The 25,410-nt window shown below is 33.9% G+C and overlaps 1 protein-coding gene across 5 annotated transcripts in view; it reads left to right on the plus strand.

Moving 5' to 3' along the window:
- LOC127945818 (RNA-binding Raly-like protein) overlaps positions 1–25,410 on the plus strand; it is a 99,504-nt gene that overhangs the window by 37,576 nt on the left and 36,518 nt on the right. For all 5 annotated transcript variants that reach the window (XM_052541890.1, XM_052541894.1, XM_052541893.1 and 2 more), the window contains one exon: positions 16,644–16,906. In XM_052541890.1, the coding sequence (XP_052397850.1) occupies positions 16,651–16,906 (256 nt within the window). In that variant the 5' untranslated portion in view covers positions 16,644–16,650. The remainder of the gene's footprint in view (positions 1–16,643; positions 16,907–25,410) is intronic.

Raw genomic sequence — 25,410 nt, forward strand, 5'->3', positions numbered from 1 at the left:
TGCTGGCCTGAAAAGATTTGTGTTTGGTCAGCTGCTGGAAAAGCAGCTAATTAGCGCTGTCATTTATGGCTAAAAAGTTGACTAAACGACAGGCCGAATGGCTGGAAACTCTGAAGGACAAACGGAGAGACATGTAGCTCAGCGAGAAGCTTCTTATTTCATTAGCCTCATCTAATTTGACCTTTCTGATTTCCCTTCCTCTCTCTCTGATGCTTCCTTCTACCTCCATATCCAACCCAGGCTCATTGGAAAAAAAAAAACATGCTGTGTTAACATTTCAGCAAAATAATATTGCATAGTTTCTTGCACGTTTCACAACACTTGCAAAGTGAAATGTCCATTAAATTCTGGTAGAAGCGAGTTCAATTTTATCCTAAACAGATGTACGTGAATCTGGTAGTGGTACATTTTCATGTTGCTTTGTACAGTATCAAATTTCATACTTAAAATATGCCATTTTTATACCCTTTATATCATTTCATCAATCTTTCTGTCTATCAATCATTCCATCTATCTACATTTTCAAAGTGAAATGTCCAGTGAGTGACACTAAAAAGAGTTCAGTTTTATCACAAACAAATGAACATGCATCTTGCTAAATTTTACATTGTTATACATATTTGGCAATTTGGAAATGATGTGTCTGGTGAGAGGTGATAAAATTGCTCTTGTAAATAATGTAGCATCTATAGTAAACCTTTCCCTTAACCTAATGATGAAAACAAAGGCAAATATGAGATAACACACACACACACACACACACTGTGTTATACCCATGTCATTATACAGAGTTGTGTCCTGATATGTCACAAAAACAAGAGCACACACACACACACACATTTGATGATGCAAACATGCCATTTTTGCTTGTTTCTACAAGTCTTTAAACTTTTTTGATTGTGACCTGTGTTTCAGAAAATTTGTACTAGAGCTGAAGATCTTTGCCCGGTCGGGTTCGGGCTTAATTAATATAATCTTACATGGGCTCGGGCTTGCAATCCGGTTTGCAAGGTAAACAAGCGGTCATGTGATGTGTTTCGATTAGCGCGAGAAAGATGCGAAAATGGATGTTGAGTAGGTGTAAGAGGCTTGCCTCTGGTGATTACGTTTTGGTTGCACCAGCAACTAAAGCAAGGTCTGAGGTGTGAAAAAGTTTTGACGATGCTTATAATGAGAATAATGAATAATGAGGCACCATTAGTGAGCGCAGGAACGCATTTTCCTCCAAAAAACATGTAGGCTTGGCCTAATCTCTGTGAGTAAAGGTTTTTCAAATGATAACTAAATATTCATTGAGTCGCAAATGCATAATGTGGACAGAGTATTTACGCTAATGTTGGCATTATTCTTTTATTAAATGTCAGCTGCTAGTGGCGAAGCAAATCAGGTGGAGCTTTTATCTTCATTTCGTTATTGCCAAATACCCATCTTAATTTAGAATTTATCTTAATTTAATTTGTTAAAAAAGACTCGTTTTTATTGGTGGGTTGGTCTATTTATAGACTTAATGAGCCTATGACTGTTTAGAGTGCTGAGAAGTAAGATGTCACAGACTTCATTTCTTTATTCCAACTTCCAAGTGGTCTAGTCTACGTTAGTTATGAATAAATTATGTTAAAACATGTATAAATGACTCATTCTTGACAAAAGGCAAAAGAGCTGTGTGTGCGTGCACATTTGAATAATGTCGGGCTGTAAACGGGTTCGGGCTTTTAAAAAGCTGTCAATCAAAATGTACTTGTCTGGCTCGGGTCCTGTCGGCCCTAACACTTATGGCAAGATTACAGCTCTAATTTGTAATTTGTACCATCAATGTTATACCAGGTGTGCTACTGAGCAAGTTTACAATGTCAAAAAGCCATACAAATGCAGTTGGTTATGTGATGCAAACATCAAAATGTAGCTATTAATTTACAAACATTTTGAGTTGTATAATAAGATAAGTCTTTAATCAACAATCTGTGCCATAATCATTATTTATGTGTAAAGGGAATCAAAGCTAGTGTATTACTGCCACTAGTGGTTATTTCAGCTGGAAACTGCATTTAATTGGATGTATGGGTATGTTTTTAGAGTTTTGCAGAAATGGAGGCACAGGCACGTATTTCCAATGAGCCTGACTAGGTTGTCCATTTCCTCCAGTTTCTGTTTTCATTATCCTGTGCTTTAACTCTAGCCTTGAATTACCCTGTAGCCATCAATGAATCCACCTCAACTAATAGATTCATCTCTAGCTCTGCTATGTCCGGTTGGGTTATGAGACATCAAGGTCTATTTCTGTTTTACTCGCATGAGCGAAATACATTTAGGGCTGTGGTAATCCTGAAAGCCTGATGAGAGAGATACTACACCAGTAAATACAGCCGCCTGGCTCAGGGATCTAATTAAGAAATGAAGCACAACATATAATTTAGAGCCAAACAATGTGCAATTTCCCCTTCAGGCTCTTAAATTGGCGTAAATGATGTCACCCTGATGGCCAACTGATCCAGTAGTAGAGGTTGATGTCGAGGCTATGAGTCCATTACGACTGACCTTGTCTCCCAATTGCTCTGTGTATTTCTAAACCACAAGCTTAAATGCAGGGAATGGTGTGTGTTGAAGATGAGAAATGGGGAAAATAATAGATAATGAGAACATGAAGTAGAGAAAATAAGAGGAACAGTTGTGCAAAATCTGTGTGTTATTTACCAACCACCCACATACCAGTTAAACTAGGCATTTTCTATGTTAGTATATCACAGCATTTAACCATGCTTATAATTAACTGTATGCATTAAGCATCATACACTCAATAATTCGCTATTTGTCTGTCACAATTAATTTTATTTTTAATTTATATACAAATATTTTATATAAAAAATTTTTTATTACTTTTCCATGACTTTTTCCATGAGGATTTTGAAAATCTCCTTATATTTACAGACTACTACAACAACACAAACAGCACATGCAAATAAATGAATTGATTAATAATTTGTAAAAGTGTACATTATGAATTCAAAATAAATGTGAAGTATTTAGTTAAGATAAATTAAGAAATAAACTGAATGAATTCTGAATTAAACTAATTCAATTTGTAACATTTAAATACAGTTTGGTAAAGCATCTGCATTTGCTTTCACATTAATAAAACACATTTTATACAACAGTGTATCAGTGGATGCAGTTCTTTCTAGTAAATGCCTTGTTTATATCTATACCATGACCTTAAATGATGGAAATTGGGAAATGATAAGTAAATTATAAAAGTCAAACAGATTGCGTTAACACTTTAGATTAGGAAACACAGTGTACTATTAACTTTTTTTTATTTTTTTTTATTTTTTACTATTACTAGCATATTTGCTGTTTATTAGTACTTATAAAGCACTTATTAATGACCATATTTTAGATCTCTTAACCCAAACCAATAACTAAACATAACAACCACAGCAACTACCTTACTTAGTTTCAATAAGCGGCTATTTTTATTGAAGGAAAACTCTTAGTTAATAGTGAATATGTTTTGCCTAATTTAAAGTGTAAATGAGATTTTTCTGAAAACCTGTTTGGATCTTTAGAGTGGTTGAGTATTGCTTTCACTGTCCTGTTTTAGAGCCATTATGAATATTTAGCTTTGAAGCAATTACTATCCTCTCTGTGGTGGAGTGAAATGTCTAAGCATGCATCATGCCTTCTAATTAGGAGCTGTAGTGGTGAACTAGTTTAGTTGGAGCATTTAATGTAACATGATTGTAATATCACTGAAGTTTATCTACACTCCGACCTGCCACAGAAGAAAAACCTTTACTCCGATTGAAATCTGAAGAGAGAGAGAGAGAGAAAAGCATTTCTACAAGACATTCTGTTTAGAGCCGTTCCTAGTCCTGCCTTTTATTCATCACAGAAAAACATCTCAAGGGTTGAAACATCAAAGAGCTGAAGGCATCAATCACATTAAAGAAAGACGAGAGTGACTTGCTGCTGGAATAAAGTATCTGAAATAAAGAATAGAAGATGTTCTTGTGGGAATACGGAGGCTGGATGGGTGTTGGTCGATTCAATTCAGGTTCAATTCATTATTGGACTGCCAATAGCATTGTTAATTTACGTGCATTGCTTGCATTATTTTCTCCATTAAAAAGAATCCAGGTATTCTGATAAAATGAACATTTTAATAGAAAATCCCGCTTTTCTCCATTTCATTATTTGATTACTGCTGTCTTAATCAATAGAGAATTTACGCAAACAATCCTTTTTAAATGAAACTCTGTACATTAATTGCATCAAGCAAAACGTGCTGACTTTTGAAAATAAACTGCAATGTATAATATGCTTAATTTGCATATAAAGAATGTGTGTTTGAGCAAAGAAAGAATGACAGCGACTAAATTTAAATATGCAAACAAACAACCTATCAGTGCAGATGGTGCTTTGTTAAACTAGATTTTGTGGGCGGTTAGTGATTAAGATGTTTTTGTGCTGGAATCAGATATTTATGGGGATGTTAATGACAAGTAGCTTTTAATGTCAGGTCTCAACCTGTGATTGCACACTGGGTTGAGTGATTTGGACGTCCTGGCAGTTGTATTTATCCTAGTGTCTTCTGTCAGGCTGACATTCATTCATTCATTCATTCTCATCACAAACATTTTTGTTGTTTCTTGAAGGGCAAGAAAGCACATGGCCTTGTCGTTATGCTCTGCCAACAGTGGACTTGTCATTGGAAATGTTTCCCATTTGAGATTTTTTTATATCCTTTGGGAAATGTAGGGGCACTTGGTCTATGGACAGACCTTTTTGTCCGCGCATTTTCCACTCAAGTTCATGTTCGGTTCATACAGTCACTCAGAGCCACTAATGTGTTCAACTGAGGTCAGACCTTCAAACACTAGCCTGCTCCATTATGTGTGCATCTCTGTGCTCCGTCTATCATTTATGTGTCTTTGTGGATGGTGTTTGAGAGGGCAGACTGTTCTTGTTCAGAATTGTAGGCACAGCATGCATCTACGTTATACAGTTTTTGTTAGTGTTATTTACCAAAGAAAGCAGCACCTTTACCATTGCACAAATGGGTAAATGACAGAAAAATGGTGAATAAAATGTACAGTATTTGGCAGACAATTTTATCCAAAACAACTTACATTGCACTCAAGATATGCATTTTACCAGTTCATGCATTACCTTGGAAACTAACCCATGACCTTGCATTGCTATAGTAACACCATTCTCTAATGTTTGGGCAACAGGAATGGGCTTGAAAATAGGAAGTGAAGGTCGAATTTTGACTTGGGCCTGTATCCAAACATTGGTTGCACTTTATTTTACAGTACGTGTACTAACATGTACTTATAGTGTACTTACAGTGTATTTCTCTAAGAAAGTTCTGGTAATACAAGGTAACTACATGGGTTAGGTTTAGGGGTAGGTTCAGGGTTAGTACCTAGTTATTACATAGTTATTGTAATCACTATAATAAGTACATAGTATGTACATGAGGAACAGGACTGTAATAGCACAGTTGACTTTTGCAGAGCTTCGCTAGTATAAAAATCTAGTTTTTATTACCATTTTATTGAAGTTACCGGTTGTAAATTGTGAGACTAATCACTTTTAATCACACACTTAAACTTATTTAATTTCATGAATATATTATATTAATATTTTTTTCTTTTCAAGGGAAGGTAGACATTATGTATTAATTATATTTAAATATTTATGACGTTTATTTATATATTTATCTTTGATAATTATATATTTAATAATATTTATTATTAGGGTCAGGAACAATTAAAAAAATATTGGGATTTGTGTTCAATCAAAAGTGACAATAATGACTTGTATTACATAATTATATTCTTTTGAACTTTCTATTCATCAAAGAATCCTGAAAAAAAAATGTATCAAATTTCCACGAAAATATTAAGCAGCACAACTGTTTTAAGAATTTCTAATAATAAGAAATGTTTATTGAGCATCAAATCAGCATATTATGATTTCTGAAGGATCAGGTCACTTTTAAAACTGGAGTAATGATGCTGAAAATTCAGCTGTGCATCTCAGGAATAAATAGCTTAAAATACATTAAAATAGAAAACAGTTACTTTAAATTGTAATAATATTTCATAATATTACTGTTTTTACATTGGCCAAATAAATATAGCCTTAGTGATCAGACTTCAAAACATGAAAAAATCTTACCAACCCTAAGTATACGTGCCTGGACCCTTCTGTTTTAGGAGGGGGTATCATCCCATTTCAGGGTCAGCAAAAAGTTTTAAAAACCGCTTACTCGTTATGCATACACAGAGCAAGAGTATCTTGTCTAACTAACACATCCATAGGCAAGTATAAAGCAGGTTCTGCACATAAATATGTATGCATGTCCACACAAGTGCGCGCACACACACACTTCCCTGTTGCACTCCATTCATTTTAGCTGTGGAGAGCAGTAGGGTACCGCTGCATACTGCTGCACTCCCAGTAACACTGTAAAGAAATATTTCACAAGAAATTAAAATCATGTCATCATATACTTACCCATAAGACTTTACTTCTTCCTCAGAACACACACACACACACACACACACACACACACACACACAAAACAGCAGTAGGGAAGATTTTCAATGAATGACAGCTTCAATTGTAGTTGGTACCTTGCACAAAGCTATCATATGATTCAAGATGACTTCACATGTCATTTGGAGTACTTTTGTGGTATTTCCTGCTGCTTTTCTGTCTTTGAGGAAACTTGACAACTTCCTATTACTAGTATGTTTTACATGTATAGACAAACTCTTGATGATGCAGGCCAAAATGTTCTAACTCAGTCTGATATCATTATTCACATGGTGCAGTAGATTTTTTTTTATCCCACATACACTGCCAATAAGCTTGCTGCACAACATTCAAATACTTGGCTATTCTTGCTAGCTAGTAGCAGCAGTTGTAGTATGCTCCAGAAACCCTCCGCCTTCCCCAGCTCCAAATGTATTGATCTGATATATATATAATGGGTATAGAAAAGAATCATCCCCCTTAAAAAAATAACAACTTTGTCACATAGCTAATCACCTTCTCAACACAAAGCCGTATGATTTACCGTTGTGATAATCACAGCTTTACTAAAGCATTTCAGTCCTTGGTAGTGCAACTAAAGCAAACAATCGGCTATAGGTAACAAAGGAACCGTCAAAAGATCTCTAGCATAAAGTTGTGGTCAGGCTTTATCAATGCCTAGAAGCACTTTGAAGTCTATTATTAAGAAGTGGAAGGTATTTGGTACAACACAGACCCTTTCTGGATCAGGACGTCGCTCCAAACTGGATGAAAAACTGGTCTGGGTGAACAAGAGGCCAAACAGCAACTCTGAAGCAGTTGCAGGAATTCATCACAAAGAGTGGTCATTGTGTGCATGTGACAACAATATCACACTTTCTCCACAAATGTGGCTCGTATGGGAAGGCTGCAAGAAAAAAGCCATTCCTCAAGCAAGGCCACGCTCAGTCACGACTGAGCTTTGCCAAAACACACCTTTAAGATTCTGAGGCAAAAGAGACTAAAATTGAGTTATTTGGCCTCAACACCAAATGATATGTCTGGCAGAAATCCAATACAGCTCACCATCCAAATAACAGCATTCCTCCAGTAAAGCACTGAGGTGGTCATGTCCTGTTATGAGAGTGTTTCTCTGCAGCAGGGACTGGAGCACTGGTCAGGATAGAAGGAAAAATGGATGAGGCAAAGTACTGTCAAATTCTAGGGTAAAATCATCTGCCCCTGCCAGAAAGTTGTCAGTGGAAAGAAAGTTTTTTCCAACATGACTGTGACCCAAAGCACACAGCAAAACGGAGCACACAGTGGTTAAAGGAAAAAAATGTGAATGTCGTTGCATCTAGTCAGAGCCCAGACTTAAACACCGTTGGATGTTTCACTTTGAGTAAAAATATATCTGGATAAAGCAAAAACTGTGTCCATTTTTAACTTCAGTCTGCAATGCAAAAAAATATATTCCAGTATATTCAAGGCCAAGTCTATTAACACTGTAAAATAAAGGGTTAAAGAAAGAAAGAAAAAAAAACATTTTATGTAAACATTAAGGCTGTAGAGCAGTGTTTACCTGTCACTTTGAAATGCTTTGAATTTTTGCTTTTAATATGCATGGCTGTCATTCCTGTGAGCCACTTTCCACTGCCAGAATGTTTACTAAATTATCTCAGAGTGCCTTTGCTCCTCTCTCCAATCAGAGCAGCTGATAACAAACATGTCATCAGACTTTCAGAGTGGCAGGTCATATGAGAGAGCAGCTGCCTCTTTCGCTGTCAATGTTCAAATATTTATATTTTATTATTTATATACACTCTTTAGTGCATTCTAATGATTGTAAAGTCACACTTTGTCCTTTGTCCTACATTTTGTAAATTTAGAGATAAGAAAACAGTCCTTTTTCTCAACTCTCAGTCTGTAGCTCAGTGTTTAATAGTTTTAAATAATTTAAATAGTTCTTAAATAATGATGAAATAGCTGTTGAATCAGAAGTAACTTGTTTTATGTGGGTGTTTGTGAGGATTGAATGTTCTCATTATAAACAGCGATTATGTTTTACGTGCAGAGCTGAATGTAAACAAGCTGTAACTCATTCTCTGTGATTACTTTGCATTCACCTGTATTTCAGACGGCTGCAGTAACAAGTTTGTGATAAATGAGTCAGGAGTGTGCTGAACAAGACATCAAACAGCTGCGTGATCCTGTGAAACATTCGCTGTTATTCTCCTTGTATGTGATTAAGTCATTGTGCCATGTTTAATGTCTGTTTGTCTCAGGTACACAACCGAGACGAAGAAGCTTTCCTGCAATACAAAAATAAGTGGTGGTTGGTAAATCTAAGAAAACAGGACCAAGTGAAAAACAAAAAACAAAAAAAAACAAATCTGGATTAAAAAAATAAAATAAAACAAAAAATGACAAATTAAATAATTTTAGTAATAAATGTTAAGTTAAAATATTTCATTAATAATTAGTATTATTATTTAATTTATTTATTTGTGTTTGTTTTTTATTTAATTTATATGTAAATAAATAAAGATTAATATTATTGGTGGTGAGTCAATCTCAGAAAACAGGACCATGTGTGGAAAAGAAATTCAGATTTTTAATTGTTTAATTTAAATATACAAAATAAAAAATATTTATTGTGTTTGTTTTTTTCATAAAAAAATGCTATTATTTTTCTCAGAAACAGTATCATGTGTGGAAAAGCATGATTTTTAATATAAATCTATGTATTTTTAAATAGATACAAATTAAATTGTTTATTTTTTAGGAATATATTTAAAAATAATTTAAAATAAATTAAAATATTTTTAATTAAAATAAAATTTAGAAACAAACATTTTGGTAATAATATGTATTTAATACGATTTAAGTAATAATTAGTATTATTTATTTATTTAAATGTTAATAAATTAAACATAATTTTAGCGTTAATGGTGCTGGGTCAATCTCAGGAAACAGGGCCATGTATGGAAAAGAAATTCAGGATTTTTTTTATTGCTAATTTAAATATAAAATTAAAAAAATTATTTGTTTGTTGATTTATTTGTGTATGTTTTAATAAAAATATATACACACACACATATATATATATAAATATATATCTAGTACCGCAGAACTAGAACAAGAAAATCGACTGTTATTTGTGATGAGGGAAAAAAGAAAAAATTAAAAAGTCACGGGGGACACAAATGGGGCAAAGATGACACTGTTTCATTAAAATGACCCGCACTGACCTCTTTCCTGTCACACTGAATCCATCTTTTTTGTGTCACTCTCCCCAGATTTCCCTGTTTGTGGATTTTCCCAGAAATGTCATTGCAGTGTGTCAGAAACACAAGCCAGGCAATTAAGTCCTGTCATTGACAGCATTTCTTCAGTGTCCTTTTGATAAGAGCGCTCTCGGGCATTTAGAAGTTCCATCACCACAGACAGTCATTCCCCCCATCAATCCCACCTCCTAAATCAATCCCCGACCATCCCTGACATCAATCCCCCAGTGACGGACAGCGTCATTTCCTTCCATGTCGATTGATTCTGGACTAGTATCTGGAAAGTGCAGAGAGCTGTAGAGAAGACCGAATGAAGCGAGGACTTCCATGAATTCTGGTCGGATGGTGCTGTAGCAAAAGCAATAAGCCAATAACTGTGATGTTAGAGTGTTTTGGTTTGTTGCCAGGATGTTGCTTTGTGGTTTTGGGTGGTTGATTATTGGTCCAATGCAGAAGTGCTGACCTTCACATCACTGTATTATTCTGGTCTTGAAAAATGGCTTGGGTCTCTCCTTCAGTGTGAGTCTATGGGATTTTTGTTGCCCATTTTGTTGCTCACAAATTGAAAATCATAAAGTGAGCAAAAGCACAAGCAGCACGATTTACTAACTTTCACAAGTAAACATTGACGCATGATTTGGCAACCTCTATAAAATTCAACTGTTTAGTCACAGCTCTGTTTATTTTATCAGCATTTTAGCTTCAAACGTGGCCTGAATCAGATTTTTGAGCTAGAATTATCCATTTTATAATGTTAAACGCCTTCTTTCTTTGCGTATACATTTGGGTGGTGCTATGCAAATCTTCCCAGACAGTGAATTAGACATTCATAAAAACAGTAAAATATCATATTAAAATGCGGTGCGTAACATATTAAATATTCATGAGTTAAGTATTTTTTATGCTTTGATATCAAGACAGCACGTATAGTTTTGCCTGAATCTTGCATACACACTCGTCTCTCTCTCTCTACCCAACTGCATTATGGGTATTCCTGCCAGATCGTGATCGTGACTCAAGACCCCGGAAGTTTGAGGAAGCACCTGGGGTGTTTGGGTAACAGTCACATGGTTTTAACCCTGAGTGTCTGCTCGCTGTGCAGTTAGTGTGTTAGACTATCACACGAGGTGTAGGAGTCTCTCTCCTGTCTTCTCTGCGTGTGATTGAGGGGGTTTTCGGGCTGATTGCTGCCTCAGTTCTCTAGTGTTGCACGGCAGGGTCTCGGCTCAGCCACACACACGTTCACTGAGTTGGAAAATCACACAGGATGTCAATTGGAGGGTATTCAGAGACTTTTAATGAGCTCACAGAGCGTGGAGGTTTTTAAACTTAAATCCTTGTCTTTTGTGGCTCTTGAGCAGCCTGCGCTCAGATCCAGACGTGCTGTAACTGGGACTCTACTGTACTTTAAAGGGCTTTTACAACGTGCAGTTTATAAAGTAACACGTACACACACCTATCTGTTTTGAGGGGGCAGTTCTGGTTCATTTGATGCCTTTGGCTAGATAAGAAAAATATTTAGAACTATTAAGATGTATGTATGTATGTGCGTTTGGGCTTTTGTGCGTCCGTGCGTTCGTTTATATTTATATTTATATTTATATTTATATTTATATTTATATTTATATTTATATTTATATTTATTTATTAATTTATTAATTTATTAATTTATTAATTTTTAGCAATTTATTAATTTATTTATTATTTGTAACAAACACATTATTATTATTATGATCATTATTTTTTTTAAATATTGTACCTGAATATATGTATGAATTATTTAAAATATTTTAAAAATTATATTTTAAATTGGAATACAAAAAAAGTAATTGAATAATAAAAAAATCCAACCACACACCAACTTCAATATAATTTATTATTATTAAAAATGTTATTTATTTGTTTATTTATTAACACGCGATCATACTTAATTTTTCTATTGACAACGTTTTGTGTATTTGTACTTTTTAGCATGTGCTGCATGAAGCTTAAAATATTCCAGAGTGTTTCAATAAATAACGCAACAAGTACATTTATCCAACTAATACCTGAAACCCAGAGCACCTTGATGTCAAAATTCAGCCCTTTATTTCCATGCACTTTCTATGTTGAATTAAAATAGCCACAGCACAGCGTCACATCAGCGCAGATGGTGACCGGCTCCACTGGATTGTGGGTGGTTAGTGAATAAGGAACTAAATAAGGGGCTTAGTGAATTCACCCTTTAGCCTACATTCATTCTTTGCAGATGTGTGATCAGATCCGTCATGAAACGAGAATATCGTGAGGACAATTGATAATCCGGAAACCAGCTGCCGTATAACACGAGCCAGAGAGAGATCAGCTGACAGATGCTGGATGATCATCTACAAACGCTCCACACAAGAGATTTATCTGATAAGAGGGGCAATTTAACACATCTTTGCTGATTTGTGAATGCTATCGCCTTCCTGTCCAGTATCATCAATACGGTTGCCAGTGCAAAGGCTCTAAATTACAGGCTGCTGATTTGCTGATTGGAAGAAGAAGAGTTTGAAAAGGAGTCCTCTGTCCTTCTGAGAGATCGAGGTGGTGTCAAAGCTTGAACTTCATGGCACTGTAATTGGTCCTGGACATCAGTCACAGGAATGTTTTTAAGGGGACAGGTGGTACAGAGGTTGTATATTTGCTATAGTTTATTACAGCACTTGTTTTCTGTCGAACTGCTTTTTTGGATTCAGCCACAGTTTATCGTCCATGAAACCCCCAAGAGCTGCAAACCCAAAGGAGAATGTTATTGCTCAAAGGTTTCCCAGCGCAGGAGACCTCAAGGAATAATTCCCATGAAAATGAAAATCCTGTCATCATTTCCTCTCCCTCATGTTCTTCCAAACCTATATGACTCTGTCCTTCATGAAGCACCAAAGTAAATATACTGTATGGTTTAATTCTCCAAACAACAAAAAAAAGCAGGAACTCGTCAAGATAAAAAAAAAAAGTGTCCAAACTAACTTATATGTACTATATTCCAAGTTTTATGAAGACGTACGATAGCTTTGAGTGAGGAAAAGCTGAAAATGTTTATCATTATTTTCTGAAAATAATTCCCTCATCTGTAGCTCAACAAATCTCATTTGTTCCAGGATTTGGCATAATGATAAAAACTAAATTTGATTCGATAAAGCAAAGAAATTTTATTATTTTTATTCTATTATATATTATAAATATTATTCCCCAAAAAACATAATTTATTAAACCAAGAAATGAATAAAACTTCAACCACACACCATCTGCTGAAACATCAATAAAAAAATGCTATTTATTTGTTAACACACCGTCAACATTTACTTATTTTTTGCTGTATGTAAAAGAGATTTGTCTAAATGTTTTGCTCCAGGTTTTTATGTAATGATAGACACAAATGAGACAATTATTGACGATATTACGTTTTTTACAAAAACATTTAAAGATCTTACTAACCCCAAACTTTTGAACAGTAGTGAATCTCTGACCTTTGTCTGGAAATTTTGGTGCCTACAAATTTTGGAGGCATTGTTGAGATCTGTTCTGAAAATCACATGTGAGATTACTTAGGCCTTTTTCTCAGGATAAATATCGCTGTCACAATTTAGAACTTTATAGTTAAGATCTAATGTTGAGACCCTACAGTTGAGTTGTGCTACACTTAAAAGTCCATTCAATCTAATTTCTGTGTAGGAGAAAAAACTTACAGTAGATTCCAAAGGATAATTATAGTTTTCTTTCTCTGGGCAGAAGTGAAAGAGATGAAGTTGAAAGCTAGAAAAAGAGGAATGCACAAGCCGTGTTCACTGAAATGATCCCTAATTTTTTATTTTTAGTTTTATTTAATTTACTTTTATTTCAGATTTTGATCCCATGGCTGCATTGTGGCTTGGCTTGGGCATATTTCACTATTCCAATTTCTGTCTCCATGAATGACTGCACACATGAGAGTGTGAGTGTGTCTGTGAGCGTGTCGGTGTGTGTGATTGAATGTGTGAGCCTTCAGCTAGCACCATTCCCACAATGCAGGTAACCTTGGCAACTAATCCTATTTACAGAGTATTGGATCCATTATTCAAGCATTTGGTCCCCGGGATAAATAAATCTAATCTTCATTTCTCAGTGACATTAGAGAGCTTTAAATTCTAACAGGCATTTGAAGACGTCGACACAAAAAACTAGTGTCATTTGATGATCAGATACAACCTTGACGTGACATGATTTTTTGAGTTTTCCTGTTTCACACCAAACACTGAAGCAGAACAGCTGTTTGTGCAGAACTACATATAAGTATTTCCTTTAAAAACTGTAATGCATTCAAAATGGTTAACAGGAAACATGCTGTTTAGCATTCTGATAAAACTGATTATTAGAAACCGATTATTTTTCTGTCAAATTTCATTTACTTAAGTAAGAAGATCATATTTACACAAATCGTAATTCAGACCCCCAAACTATATCTATAAAGTTATTCAATTGTCTGGATTCAGTAAATTTACAGATTAGAAAGTGTTTGTTTGTCTTGTGTCTTTTTTTTCAAACAATGAGTGTAGTAATTTACTAAAGTATTGTTTGATGCTAAAACAGTGTGTGACTGTGTATGTGTAGTGTGTGTGTGTGTGTGTGTGTGTGTGTGTGTGTGTGTGTGTGTGTATATATATATATATATATATATATATATATATATATTATTATTATTTTTATTTTTTTTATCATAAACTGACTGCAAACTTTTGGTTGTGTGTGTGTGTGTGTGTGTGTGTGTGTGTAACTAGCTTAAATTAAAATTAGAATTGTTGCTTTGGCAACTGATTGAAATAAGTTTAAGTTTGGGTAACAAAATTACTAAAACTAAAACAAAACTGTCAAATAAATTTAAGACTAAATAAATATATATATAAAAAAAAGAATAAATATGAGGAAATCACATCAACTTATACTATATATGTATATATATATATATATATATATATATATATATATATATATAAAAAGCTAATTGGCCTTAACAAATTACATTGTTTCATCATAAATAAAGGTTGAATAGACTTCTTGGGTGTTGACGCCAGTTTGCATCAACCAGAAGACATTCCTTTTTACAGCTACAATTTATGTAGCACTTTCCCTTGGCTGCATAATGTTAATTATTTTATTTTTTTTATTATGCTTTTCCCAAAAATAAATCAGATTTCCGAAAGCTATGGTTACACAGCCCACCTTAACATTATGGCATCCAGAAATACAGTAGTAATGTCGGCCTCCAGTGACTGAAATCACTGTCAGTGTGAACGACCTATCAGTGCTGAAGCTCAACACTCCTGCCTCTCAACAAATACCAAGTATATATTTGGGCAACTTAACTTGTCGTATTCGGTCAGCTTGTTTGATTCAGACACACTGTCTCACTAATGTCTCAATGGAGCTGCGTGTTCATTCTTGCTGTCTTGTGAGAGTAGGTCGTTGACAGCGTGAGAGACAGAACATAATGCATCTCTGTCTCAGACAATAGCAGTCACTGTCTCTGAATGTGTGTGTGTGTGTGTGTGTGTGTGTGCGGTAAGGGGACTTGGATGACACCCAATGGGAGGATCTCGCTGCTGTTCTCTGATGTGAAGACTGACTGACTGTGTATTCACTGAGTAATAGAGAGACTGCATAAACCTGAGGCCTTCATTTTCTCTCTCTCAGCCGCGCGCAGCTTGCTTTCTCACCTTCACACCAGCACACTCACAGAGATTGCTCATATTTTCGCACATTTATAGACACAAACACAAATAACCACATGCATCTCTCACTTACACACACCAGTGCTCACTCATATTCTCACGTATTCATACTTTTTGGTGGATAGTTGTAATATAAAGGAATAGTTCACCAAAGATGATACATTTGCTGAAATATTTATAATTACTAACCCTCAGGTCTCTAAGTAGACGAAGAGTTTGTTTTTTCATCAGAACAAATTTGGAAAAATTTAGTGCTTGCTCATCAATGGATCCTTTGGGGGTGAATGGGTGCCGTCAGAATGAGAGTCCAAACAGTTGATAAAAACATCACAATAATTCAAACCTAATGCTTTCTCCAAAGAAAAGGTCTACCCCCTGATGTCCTGTCATTTCAAAATCCTTCAAAAACATATTGGTTTAGAACAATTTTTTTTTACTAACTATTTTTGTTTGTAAATGGTACTTGATCTGCAGATTTCTCACCTGATTCAGATAAGACAACTTTATCACTGGAGAAAGCAATATTATGGATGGAGGACTCATATTGTACTCATACTTTTGAACAGTTTAATGTATTTTTATGTATTTATTTTTTTTTATTAGTGATTAGGATTTTCTGCTAGTATAAAAAGTTGAGTGGTACTTTGCACTATAATCTGGATGCGATAGGAACATGAAAGTGGTTTCTTATATATATCTGAGATAGTTCAAGAGAAGTGGTTGAAAAATAAAAGTTGACAACTTAATTTTAAGGATGCAAAGGCTACAAATCTTTGCAATATTGTGCATTGATGAATCACTAACAAGAAGACCAGAAAGGTTTATTATATATTATCAAATAGGGTGATTTTATGTTTAACTAAATCAGAGAGAAATGTCAAGAGTATTTTTCAAGCCTTTAAACCTAATCATATCCCTGACACCAGTGTTATCCTAAAATTATTTGGAAGAAATATGGTTCCATTTTGCTCAAAATACATAACTGAAGACATTCTATTTTATCAAACATTTCAACCTTTCTAGTGAAACAGCCTTTAAATGCTACACACACATTCATTATACCAGGTGTTGTTGATGTCGTTCCCATCGTGTCTCTGCTTTACAGGAGAAGAATGACCGGGAAGAGTCAGACCAGCAATGTCACTAACAAGAACGACCCGCGTTCCCTCAACTCACGGGTCTTTATCGGCAACCTCAACACTGCCATCGTGAAGAAGGCCGACATCGAGGTCATCTTTGCCAAGTACGGCAAGATCGTGGGGTGTTCGGTTCATAAAGGTTACGCTTTCGTCCAGTACATGAGTGAAAGGAATGCACGGGCGGCCGTGGCAGGCGAGAACACCAGGATTATCGCAGGACAGCCGCTGGGTGAGTTCCTTTCTCTTATACTAAAGCTGTGCTCGACAAACCGCTTTCTTTGCTCTGCCGGACTGACAGTCCTTCACAGGGGCCTGCGTTGCCTGAGGTGGATCCCGAGTGCGTATGATTTCACTTTGTGGTTCTTGGACGTGCAAAGTGTTTTTCAGTGTTTTGTCAGTAGGTGAGACAGAAAAGCGCTGTGCTACATGACACTGCGGTGGCGTAGAAGTGACATTGCCTTTATTTTGGGTTTTACTGTAAAGATACTTGAAAAAGTGGCAGTGGAACAAGAAAGTTAAAGATGGATGATTTCATTTTGGATGCTAAAATACTTTTTAGACAACTATAGTTAAACTATTTGTAGCTTGATTTCCCTAAAGAGTGTAAACACTGTGGCCTTGTGGTGTTTTTAAAACAGCAGGATCTTATTTGGTTGGTTGGCTGCTGCTTGGTTATTTATTTATTTGTTTGATTGTTTGTTGTGAAAGACTGAAATACATACTTTTTTGATCTTTTTGTTTTCTAAAAACCCACATTTATTTATAAGAAAATGTCAAATGAAATTGAAATGCAATTGAAATTAAATTTAAAGATAAAGTGTGGATTTTTTTTTATGTTAAAATACTTATTCTCTCTTAGCTTAATTATTTGTTTGATTATTGATTGAATTAATGAATGAATAAATTTTATCTTGCTGTTTCAAAAAAATGCTTGTTTGCTTGATTGGTTGGTTTGTTATTCATTAATTAAATGTATTTTACCGTTGTGAAAGACTGAAATGAATAAATAAATAAACTAATAAATTTATATATATATAAATAGAAAAAAAGCATAATTATATTATAGCAAGAAACAGGAAACCAGTGATGTGAGTTTTGGGGGCGGGGCTGTCTGTTTTTTTTTTGACCAATGACAAACGGAATGAAAATAAATCTTTTTTTTTTTTAGCCTTTTTGTTTGTTGACAGACATTACACTCTCAACCTTTCATTGAATGTTATAAAATGCCACCTTTTTGTTATTTGCTTCTCAGAGTTTGATTTCTGAGCTTGTTTAAGCAGCATGTCTGACTTCAATCTATCACAGCATGTGCAGCATTGTGTGTTTAATCAATAACCATTGGACTTGCATTGTCAAATGACTATAACATTCTGATATTCTGAAACTCACATATTTGTAACCTCCTTGGAGCAGCACTGTTAAAACAGGAGGCCTGACACATTACTTAAGCTTTTCTCCATCCTCATTATACCATTGACCTACTTTAAAAAACACAGTTTTATTTTTGCATCGGAAAACATTTTATACATAATGCAAAATATAGCCAAGGGACCCTCATTAGGAATGGCCACAGAGGGCCTGCTAAGATAAAATGTAAGAGTTCAAGCTGTAAACATGTGCAACTGATCCTCAACTGGGGATTTGTGCTAAATGAGGCTGTTTTATTAGATGTTAAATTCAACATGACATAAAAACTGAATGTTTATTTTTTTTTTTTACTTGTTACTGGTTGTTTTCATCTCAATTTAGTTACTTCGCTGACATCATCAGTCAATATCTTTTTTCCATTTCCATTATGTTAATAAGGCAGTGGCTATTTAAACTGCAATGCAATTTTTACTAAACAGCTCACTTTGCCAATGTTTTACCTTTTAAATAGAATAGAATTGTTTTTTGCAATATGGATGTCATCGCTATTTGTACTTTAAGCTAATTATAAGCTATTTGTTGCTATTTTTACTTGGTGCAAACAGATAACATTACTAGTAAATTTTGGGATTGATACGATTTTGAAATGTTTTTGAAAAAAATTATTATTATGCTCACCTGTGTTTATTTGATCAGAAATGCATTAAAAGTTATTACAACTTAAAACTGCTATTTGCTATTTATATATATAATAAAATGTAATTTATTCATGTGATGAAAAGCTGAATTTTCTCCATCATTGCTCCAGTCTTCAGCGTCACATGATCCTTCAGAAATCATTCTAATATGCTGATTTGCTGCTCAAGAAACAGTTTATATTATTTTTATATTGAAAAGAGTTGAGTTGTGTATTTTTGTGCAAACATTAACATTTTCTTTTTACCTTTTTTAAACTTTAATGACCCACCTTACTCTTTTGTTCACCTTATCTTTGACTAATAAATGTCACATTATACGTTTTACTTCTGTAATTTAATTTCATGCTGAATTTAATTTGTTTTTGTGCATAAACAAAAGTGACGTCTACAATAAGTGCACAATGCAATGCCATTTCTTATACATGGTCTGTATTGCTGCATTGAAATACAGCTTCCTGGAGTTAATTAGAATTAAATAGAATGCAGAATTTATGCATTTTCATCATCCAGGCTTCTTGCCAGTTATCCATAAAGTATTATGCAAAGTAGCATCAATGTGATGCGTTGACTGCCAATAGGAGTGCAGACAGTGAAGCTCATGTGATCTGCCTCCTGATACAGTTGGATTTAATCCCTGCCAGTACAAACACAGAGACTGCAGTCTCATCTCTATGCAAGGTGTCTCTTGTTTTGAAAGGCTCTTTGCAGCGATTCTTCTCGGGTCTATCTCTTGGTTGTGTCAGCGGCACACAGATGCTGATGTACAATCCCAGTCTCTTTCCTAACCTCCTCGTAGTGCAGCCCCAGCCTGTGGAGTAATGTAGAAATGCTGATATACTCCTCTGGCCGAACAAGAAAGGCGAATTCCTTCATAACCACAAGTCTGCTCTACAGCCACCACCCCACAACCCCCCCGACCTGACCTAGTAATTCCCTAATGGAAACTAGTCGAATGCTGTAGATAGCATCACTCTGCTCGTCTGCGATAATACGCGACTCACTCTCCTTTTGGAAGCACATCTACATCAGAGAGAGAGAGAGCCTTGCAGGATGTTACATATTAATGTAGGCCAGTACTTCATACTGATAAGCAGCAAGGATATACACAGGTATAAACGCACATACATATTTCTGAACAGTACACTGGGCTGCAACGATCTCTGGCATTATATTTAGGACAAAAACATATGGATTGTTGTTGTTTTTTTTAAAAACCAGACAGTGATTGAATTGCTTTGTTCGTCTGTGTTCTGCATTGTTCATTATGGTATTTAGAATTTTGCATCTTATTATCAATATTGATTTTTTGTTCTGATTTTTTTTGTGTTGTAGGTACAAAAATACACGGAGCCACATTTCTAGTTTCAACATTATTTGTTCTTCAGACATTCCTATTTAAAAGGAAAAAGTATGAGCTGTATACAAATTAACCCAATGAAAATGTGAACAGTTTAAAAATGTACACATGGGCCTTAAAAATGAATATACAGTACCAGAAGAAAAGTTCATTTTAAATTGTTTAATGAATATATTTAATGCTTCCTGAGTTACAGCCATGCAAACCATGGGAGGAAAACTGGAAAAGTGCTTTTTGAAATTTATGAATTGTCACCATTGGCATATGATTGTCATCTGATTTTAATAAAAGACCTACCAATCTCTGAGTAAAAATAACATAATGCTGCCATCTTTCTTGTCATTTTAACCCCTGTAATTTTGCTTCAAATCTCAAGTGAGAGTTGACATTTTGACCCCCCTCTACCAAAAAGTGGATTACTCAGTAAATATTCATCCATGCCATTTAATATTTTGGCTTTCTTCCCTATTTATGTTTGTCTTTCTACAGATAAAATATTAACAAAATCTAAAATTTTAGCAGACATTTCTGAAATTTGGTTGATTTGACACAGAACGGCCAATACGTTTTAGAAGCTTAAAAAACCACATAATTGTAGAATTATGTAGTCCAATTACAAATAAACAATAATAAATAGTATGCATTTACTATTACGATCATTTACTATTAGTCCACACAATATGCTTATATATATCAATGCAAATGCATACATATAATGTTAACATAATATGCTTTTAAAATACATAAGTAATACAAAAATAATTTTTTTTTAAAGGTGTGATATATTATATAAATAGTACAACTGCAAATTATATAGTAATACAATTATTTTATTTTACTTTTTGTTTATCTCATTTTGAAGGACTTGATGGATGGATGGATGGATGGATGGATAGATAAATGTATAAATAAAGTAAGTAAACAATTTTTTTTCTTCAAAACTTAGCCAGCAGTTTAGTTGTTATCGATCTTTTACCTTCAGGTAGATATCAGATGTAATGTACTTGCATTATTACAACATAGTTTGTCTGGGATGCTGCCACGTTGGCTGTCAAGTTGAAACAACTTATTTTAAAAGAACTCTGAACTCATTCATCAGGACATATACCAGATGAGAATGTGATGGACAGACAGACGGACGCAGCACTGAAAGAGAGAGAAAGTGTTACCTGCTGGCATACAGGTGTTCATGTAGCCCCAGCAGTGAGAGGAATCTAAAATAGTTTTAGCATTTTAAAGGTCAGCTAAAGGTCAGTATTGCTGAAAGCTATTTCTACCATTATTATCAGAAGATGTGCAAATCTCAACTCGGAGGGGAAAATAAATTCCTGATTGGCAATTAAATCCTCACTCGCTCTCATCTTTCTGAACTGACATCTTTTATTAGTGAGGCTGAGACCTGCACTGACTTCAGCTGAGCGGCTGGGTTTGAGCCAGAGCTTTCCAACAGTTTTCACAAAGCAATTGCTGTTTCTTGATGTCAATAAATGAACACATTAGCAGAAAGGTGTGGATTAATCAGTAAGCCTGACTCATGTGAGCAATTTCAGTTTGTTGTAATATCAAAGTTAAAGTAATGGGATACAGACCAACCAAGAAAGAAAGAAAGAAAAAAAAAGTACATCAGTATAAAAATGCTCAAACGTATATCAATCAAACAAGTGAAAAAAAAAAAGATTTTTTTTTTTTTAATTATAATAAAACATTGTATTTAAAATATTGTAAACATTTTAATTTAGTATTATATATATATATATATATATATATATATATATATATATATATATATATATATATATATATATATATATATATATATATATATATATATATATATATATATATATATATATATATATATATATATATTTTAATCACTTTAATGTTGTATATAATCAAATCAATTTAATTCACTTGTTATACAGTATATGTTTAGGGGGCAAGTTATTGAATTTTATTAAATATAACAAACAAAGCAAAAAAAAAAAAAAGTAAATATAATCATTGAGGGGGATTTTTTTTTTTTTACCTCACGATATTTTTGATTAATTTAAACAAGTATTTTGAGTAACATTTTACCAAGTATTTATTCAGAAAGACAAGATTAATACATTTTATATTCATATTATGTTATTTACAATATGAATATTTATGAAACTCTTCAAGTTCAAGTAAATTTATTGTGATCTCAACCATGCAACGGCCCACTCCAGATGAAATAACTAAATAAACCATAAATTGTTCTACACACACATAAATATATATAAAGTGTAGAGTTGGGTTCTTAACTCAAATCAGCCTCACCACAGGAGTGTTGACTCTCTAAACTGACTGTGTCAGGCATGTGCTGCTGTACAGAGTCTAGGTGGAGAACATTAGAGACACATTTCATGGCCTGCCAAGCTTCATCTGTTGTTTGTGCATGTGGGATATTCCATGAGAAAGAGAAACTATGAAGGATCCACATTAACATCCTGAGAGTAATCTTGTTCATTCCTCTTTTTTTCCCCTTGGAGATAAAAGTTCATGTTCCACACCCTGATTAATTATACATGGAAGTTCATAAGACTGCTTTTGAAATCCGTGTCTTTCTCTCTCTGAAGCTGAGTCATGACACAATTCTCCATTGAGACTTGACCAGCATATACACATGCAGGGGAGACCGGGGCAAGTTGTCACTTGTGCCACATTTGACTAAAGCCCGGAATAAACTACACGACTTTAAAATCTGAACCGATTTTAAAACACTAGGCATCATATTTTCATACATCATACTTCTTACTGACTTTGTAAATAGTGATCAGAAGTGATCATTGTAAATAATAAATCAGTTTTCATAAATGTAACACTTAAAAATAGATAAAAAAGTATTTTTATGAATGTGATTTATTATTTATTATTATTAATTAATAATTTAATATATTTTCCTGATTTTTTTATATTTAATAATTGTTTCATGTTTAAAAGCCTGTTTATTATTGAGATAATTATGGATTTATTTATATTTTGAATTAGTTTTTATTTGTGTATTTTCTGATTAATAATTTTGTTGTGTTTTTGTCTATACTACTAGTTTTTTATTATTAATTTTATTTCAATTTTATTTATTTTAGTTTTTCATCAGCTTAATTTAAATTTAAATTAAAAACATTACCTTGACAGCTAGCTGAAAATAGAGTAATAATTAACTCAGAAATGACCCCATGATTAACTCATCCTTAAGCTTTATAATGGCAGTGAATGGTGTTTGAATTAAAATAAAGTGCGTCCATCCATCATAAAAATGCTCCACACATCTCCAGGGGGTTAATAAAGGCCTCCTAAAGTGAATCGATGTGTTTGTGGTAAAAATATCTATATTTAAAACTTCAAAAAATTCATATGGATGGCTTAGTAAATCATGAAAAAAAAAGTTTTTTTATTTGTTTTTATTTAAATAATTTTAATTCAGTAAATCTTTATTTTATTTCAAGTAAAATAAAAGTAACATTTTTTTTTTTGTAAAGTATATACCTAAATTTACATAAAAGATCATTAATTTATCTGATTATTAATTGGATTTTAGTAGTTCCATTTTTTTTATTGAATTCTGTTCATGCTCACTATCTAAAGACCTATAAAAAATAAAAACTACAGTTGTGTGCAGGGAGTATTTACAGCTGGAAGTCAAATCTCATTATGATCAGACATTTTTCAGGTACCTGTACATCACATTGTTTTTCAGCCTCATTCGGTAAAGAAGGTTTTCTACTGTCTCATTCCATATGAAACCTTTTTTTATTTTCATTTTTTTTTCTGTCTAGCGGTCAAATTTACACATGCTTAAGGGTCTCAAAATTGAGCACATTAAATGAAAAGAGACAAATCTCTGTCTGCATTTGCCATGGCAACCACAAAAGTATAATTACCCCTTTTCTTACCTGGTGCCTTCCCACAATGCTCTGTTTTAAAGGGCAATAGCGGGTCAGTACAGATCTGGAAATGACAGAATAGCTCATATCCCAATTTTACGGCAGTTAAAAGTAAACTCAGGAAAAGCAAAAGGGATTTTAATGACAGAACAAAAGTTCACGTTGAATTTCTGGTTTGTGTAGAGATGTGTTTGGAATTCGCATTGGTGGGTTCATAATAATTCAGTAACTTTGTTTTAAATAAGAAGCTGTTATTCTGTATTTTCACTGCCAGAGTCCATTGATTGCTGCTGCTGAAAGACGCATTTTGCATTGTATTTCTGAGGCTGTTGTTTACTTCATTCATTCAAGAAAGGGCTTCAACGTACTGGATTTGTCTTTGAACACCTTGAGCGTCCCATGTAGTGATAATTTCAGATCAAATATTTCAAGGGTCAGACAGGGATGGGAAATCGTATAGCATTTGTTTTATAATTAAAAGTGAAATCAATATCTTTTGTCAGATTTTTTTTTCCAAGAGCTTTCCTTTTCCGGCCATTTAGTGTCAGCCGTGGAACATAAGTATTGATTCTGTTTCTAATACTCCGTCTTTACACAGCACACTAATCCCTGCTTAATAACAGAAACTGAGCAAAGGTTATTTCTTTGAGGGAAAATGTTGAGAATGATCTGATTGCAGAAATGTCGTTACGTTAGAGAATCGTTCTGTTTACTATGTTACTGTGTAAGCTTCCATTTTGAGATAAAAAAAGGTAATTGCAACTTTTTATCTAAAACATTTTGCTTGCAATTCTAAATGTTATTTCTCAGAATTCAGAACATTTTCTTGCATTTTAGTATTGCAAGATATTAACTCAAAAATCCAAGATATAACCACAGAAGAGCGAGATTTTATATATAAGAGAAATTATATATATACAAAATATATGACAAAATGTAATTGATTATTCATATATAAATTAATAATGCTATTGTAATATTATACAACTATATTTATTAATACATATTTATAATAATGAGTATTTTATTTAAACTAAAATTCAATGCAAAAACACATTATTTTAAGAGTTATGGCACAATTTCAATCAGGTTCACATGTTCACAAAATGCAGAGAAACATTTAGCCAATTTAAATCACTCCGATATTTTATTTGAGAGCTTTTCGGAGAATAATGAATATTTTGGCCTGTCACGCAAAGTTGTTGTATGACTTCAGAAGACTTGGAATATAAAAGCGAAGTCTTTCCACCCCAAATTCATTAGAGTTTAATATCCCTCTAGTGAAAGATGTACTGCAGATATTTACTTTATTCATGAGATGATCTAATGTGAAGGCTTTGAATGAATTATAGGGCTAAAGTCTGTTAGTACTGCTGGTGTATGTGTTTGCCTCTGGTGA

The sequence above is a fragment of the Carassius gibelio genome, chromosome A24 (genome assembly GCF_023724105.1).
Source record: "Carassius gibelio isolate Cgi1373 ecotype wild population from Czech Republic chromosome A24, carGib1.2-hapl.c, whole genome shotgun sequence".
NCBI lineage: Eukaryota > Metazoa > Chordata > Actinopteri > Cypriniformes > Cyprinidae > Carassius > Carassius gibelio.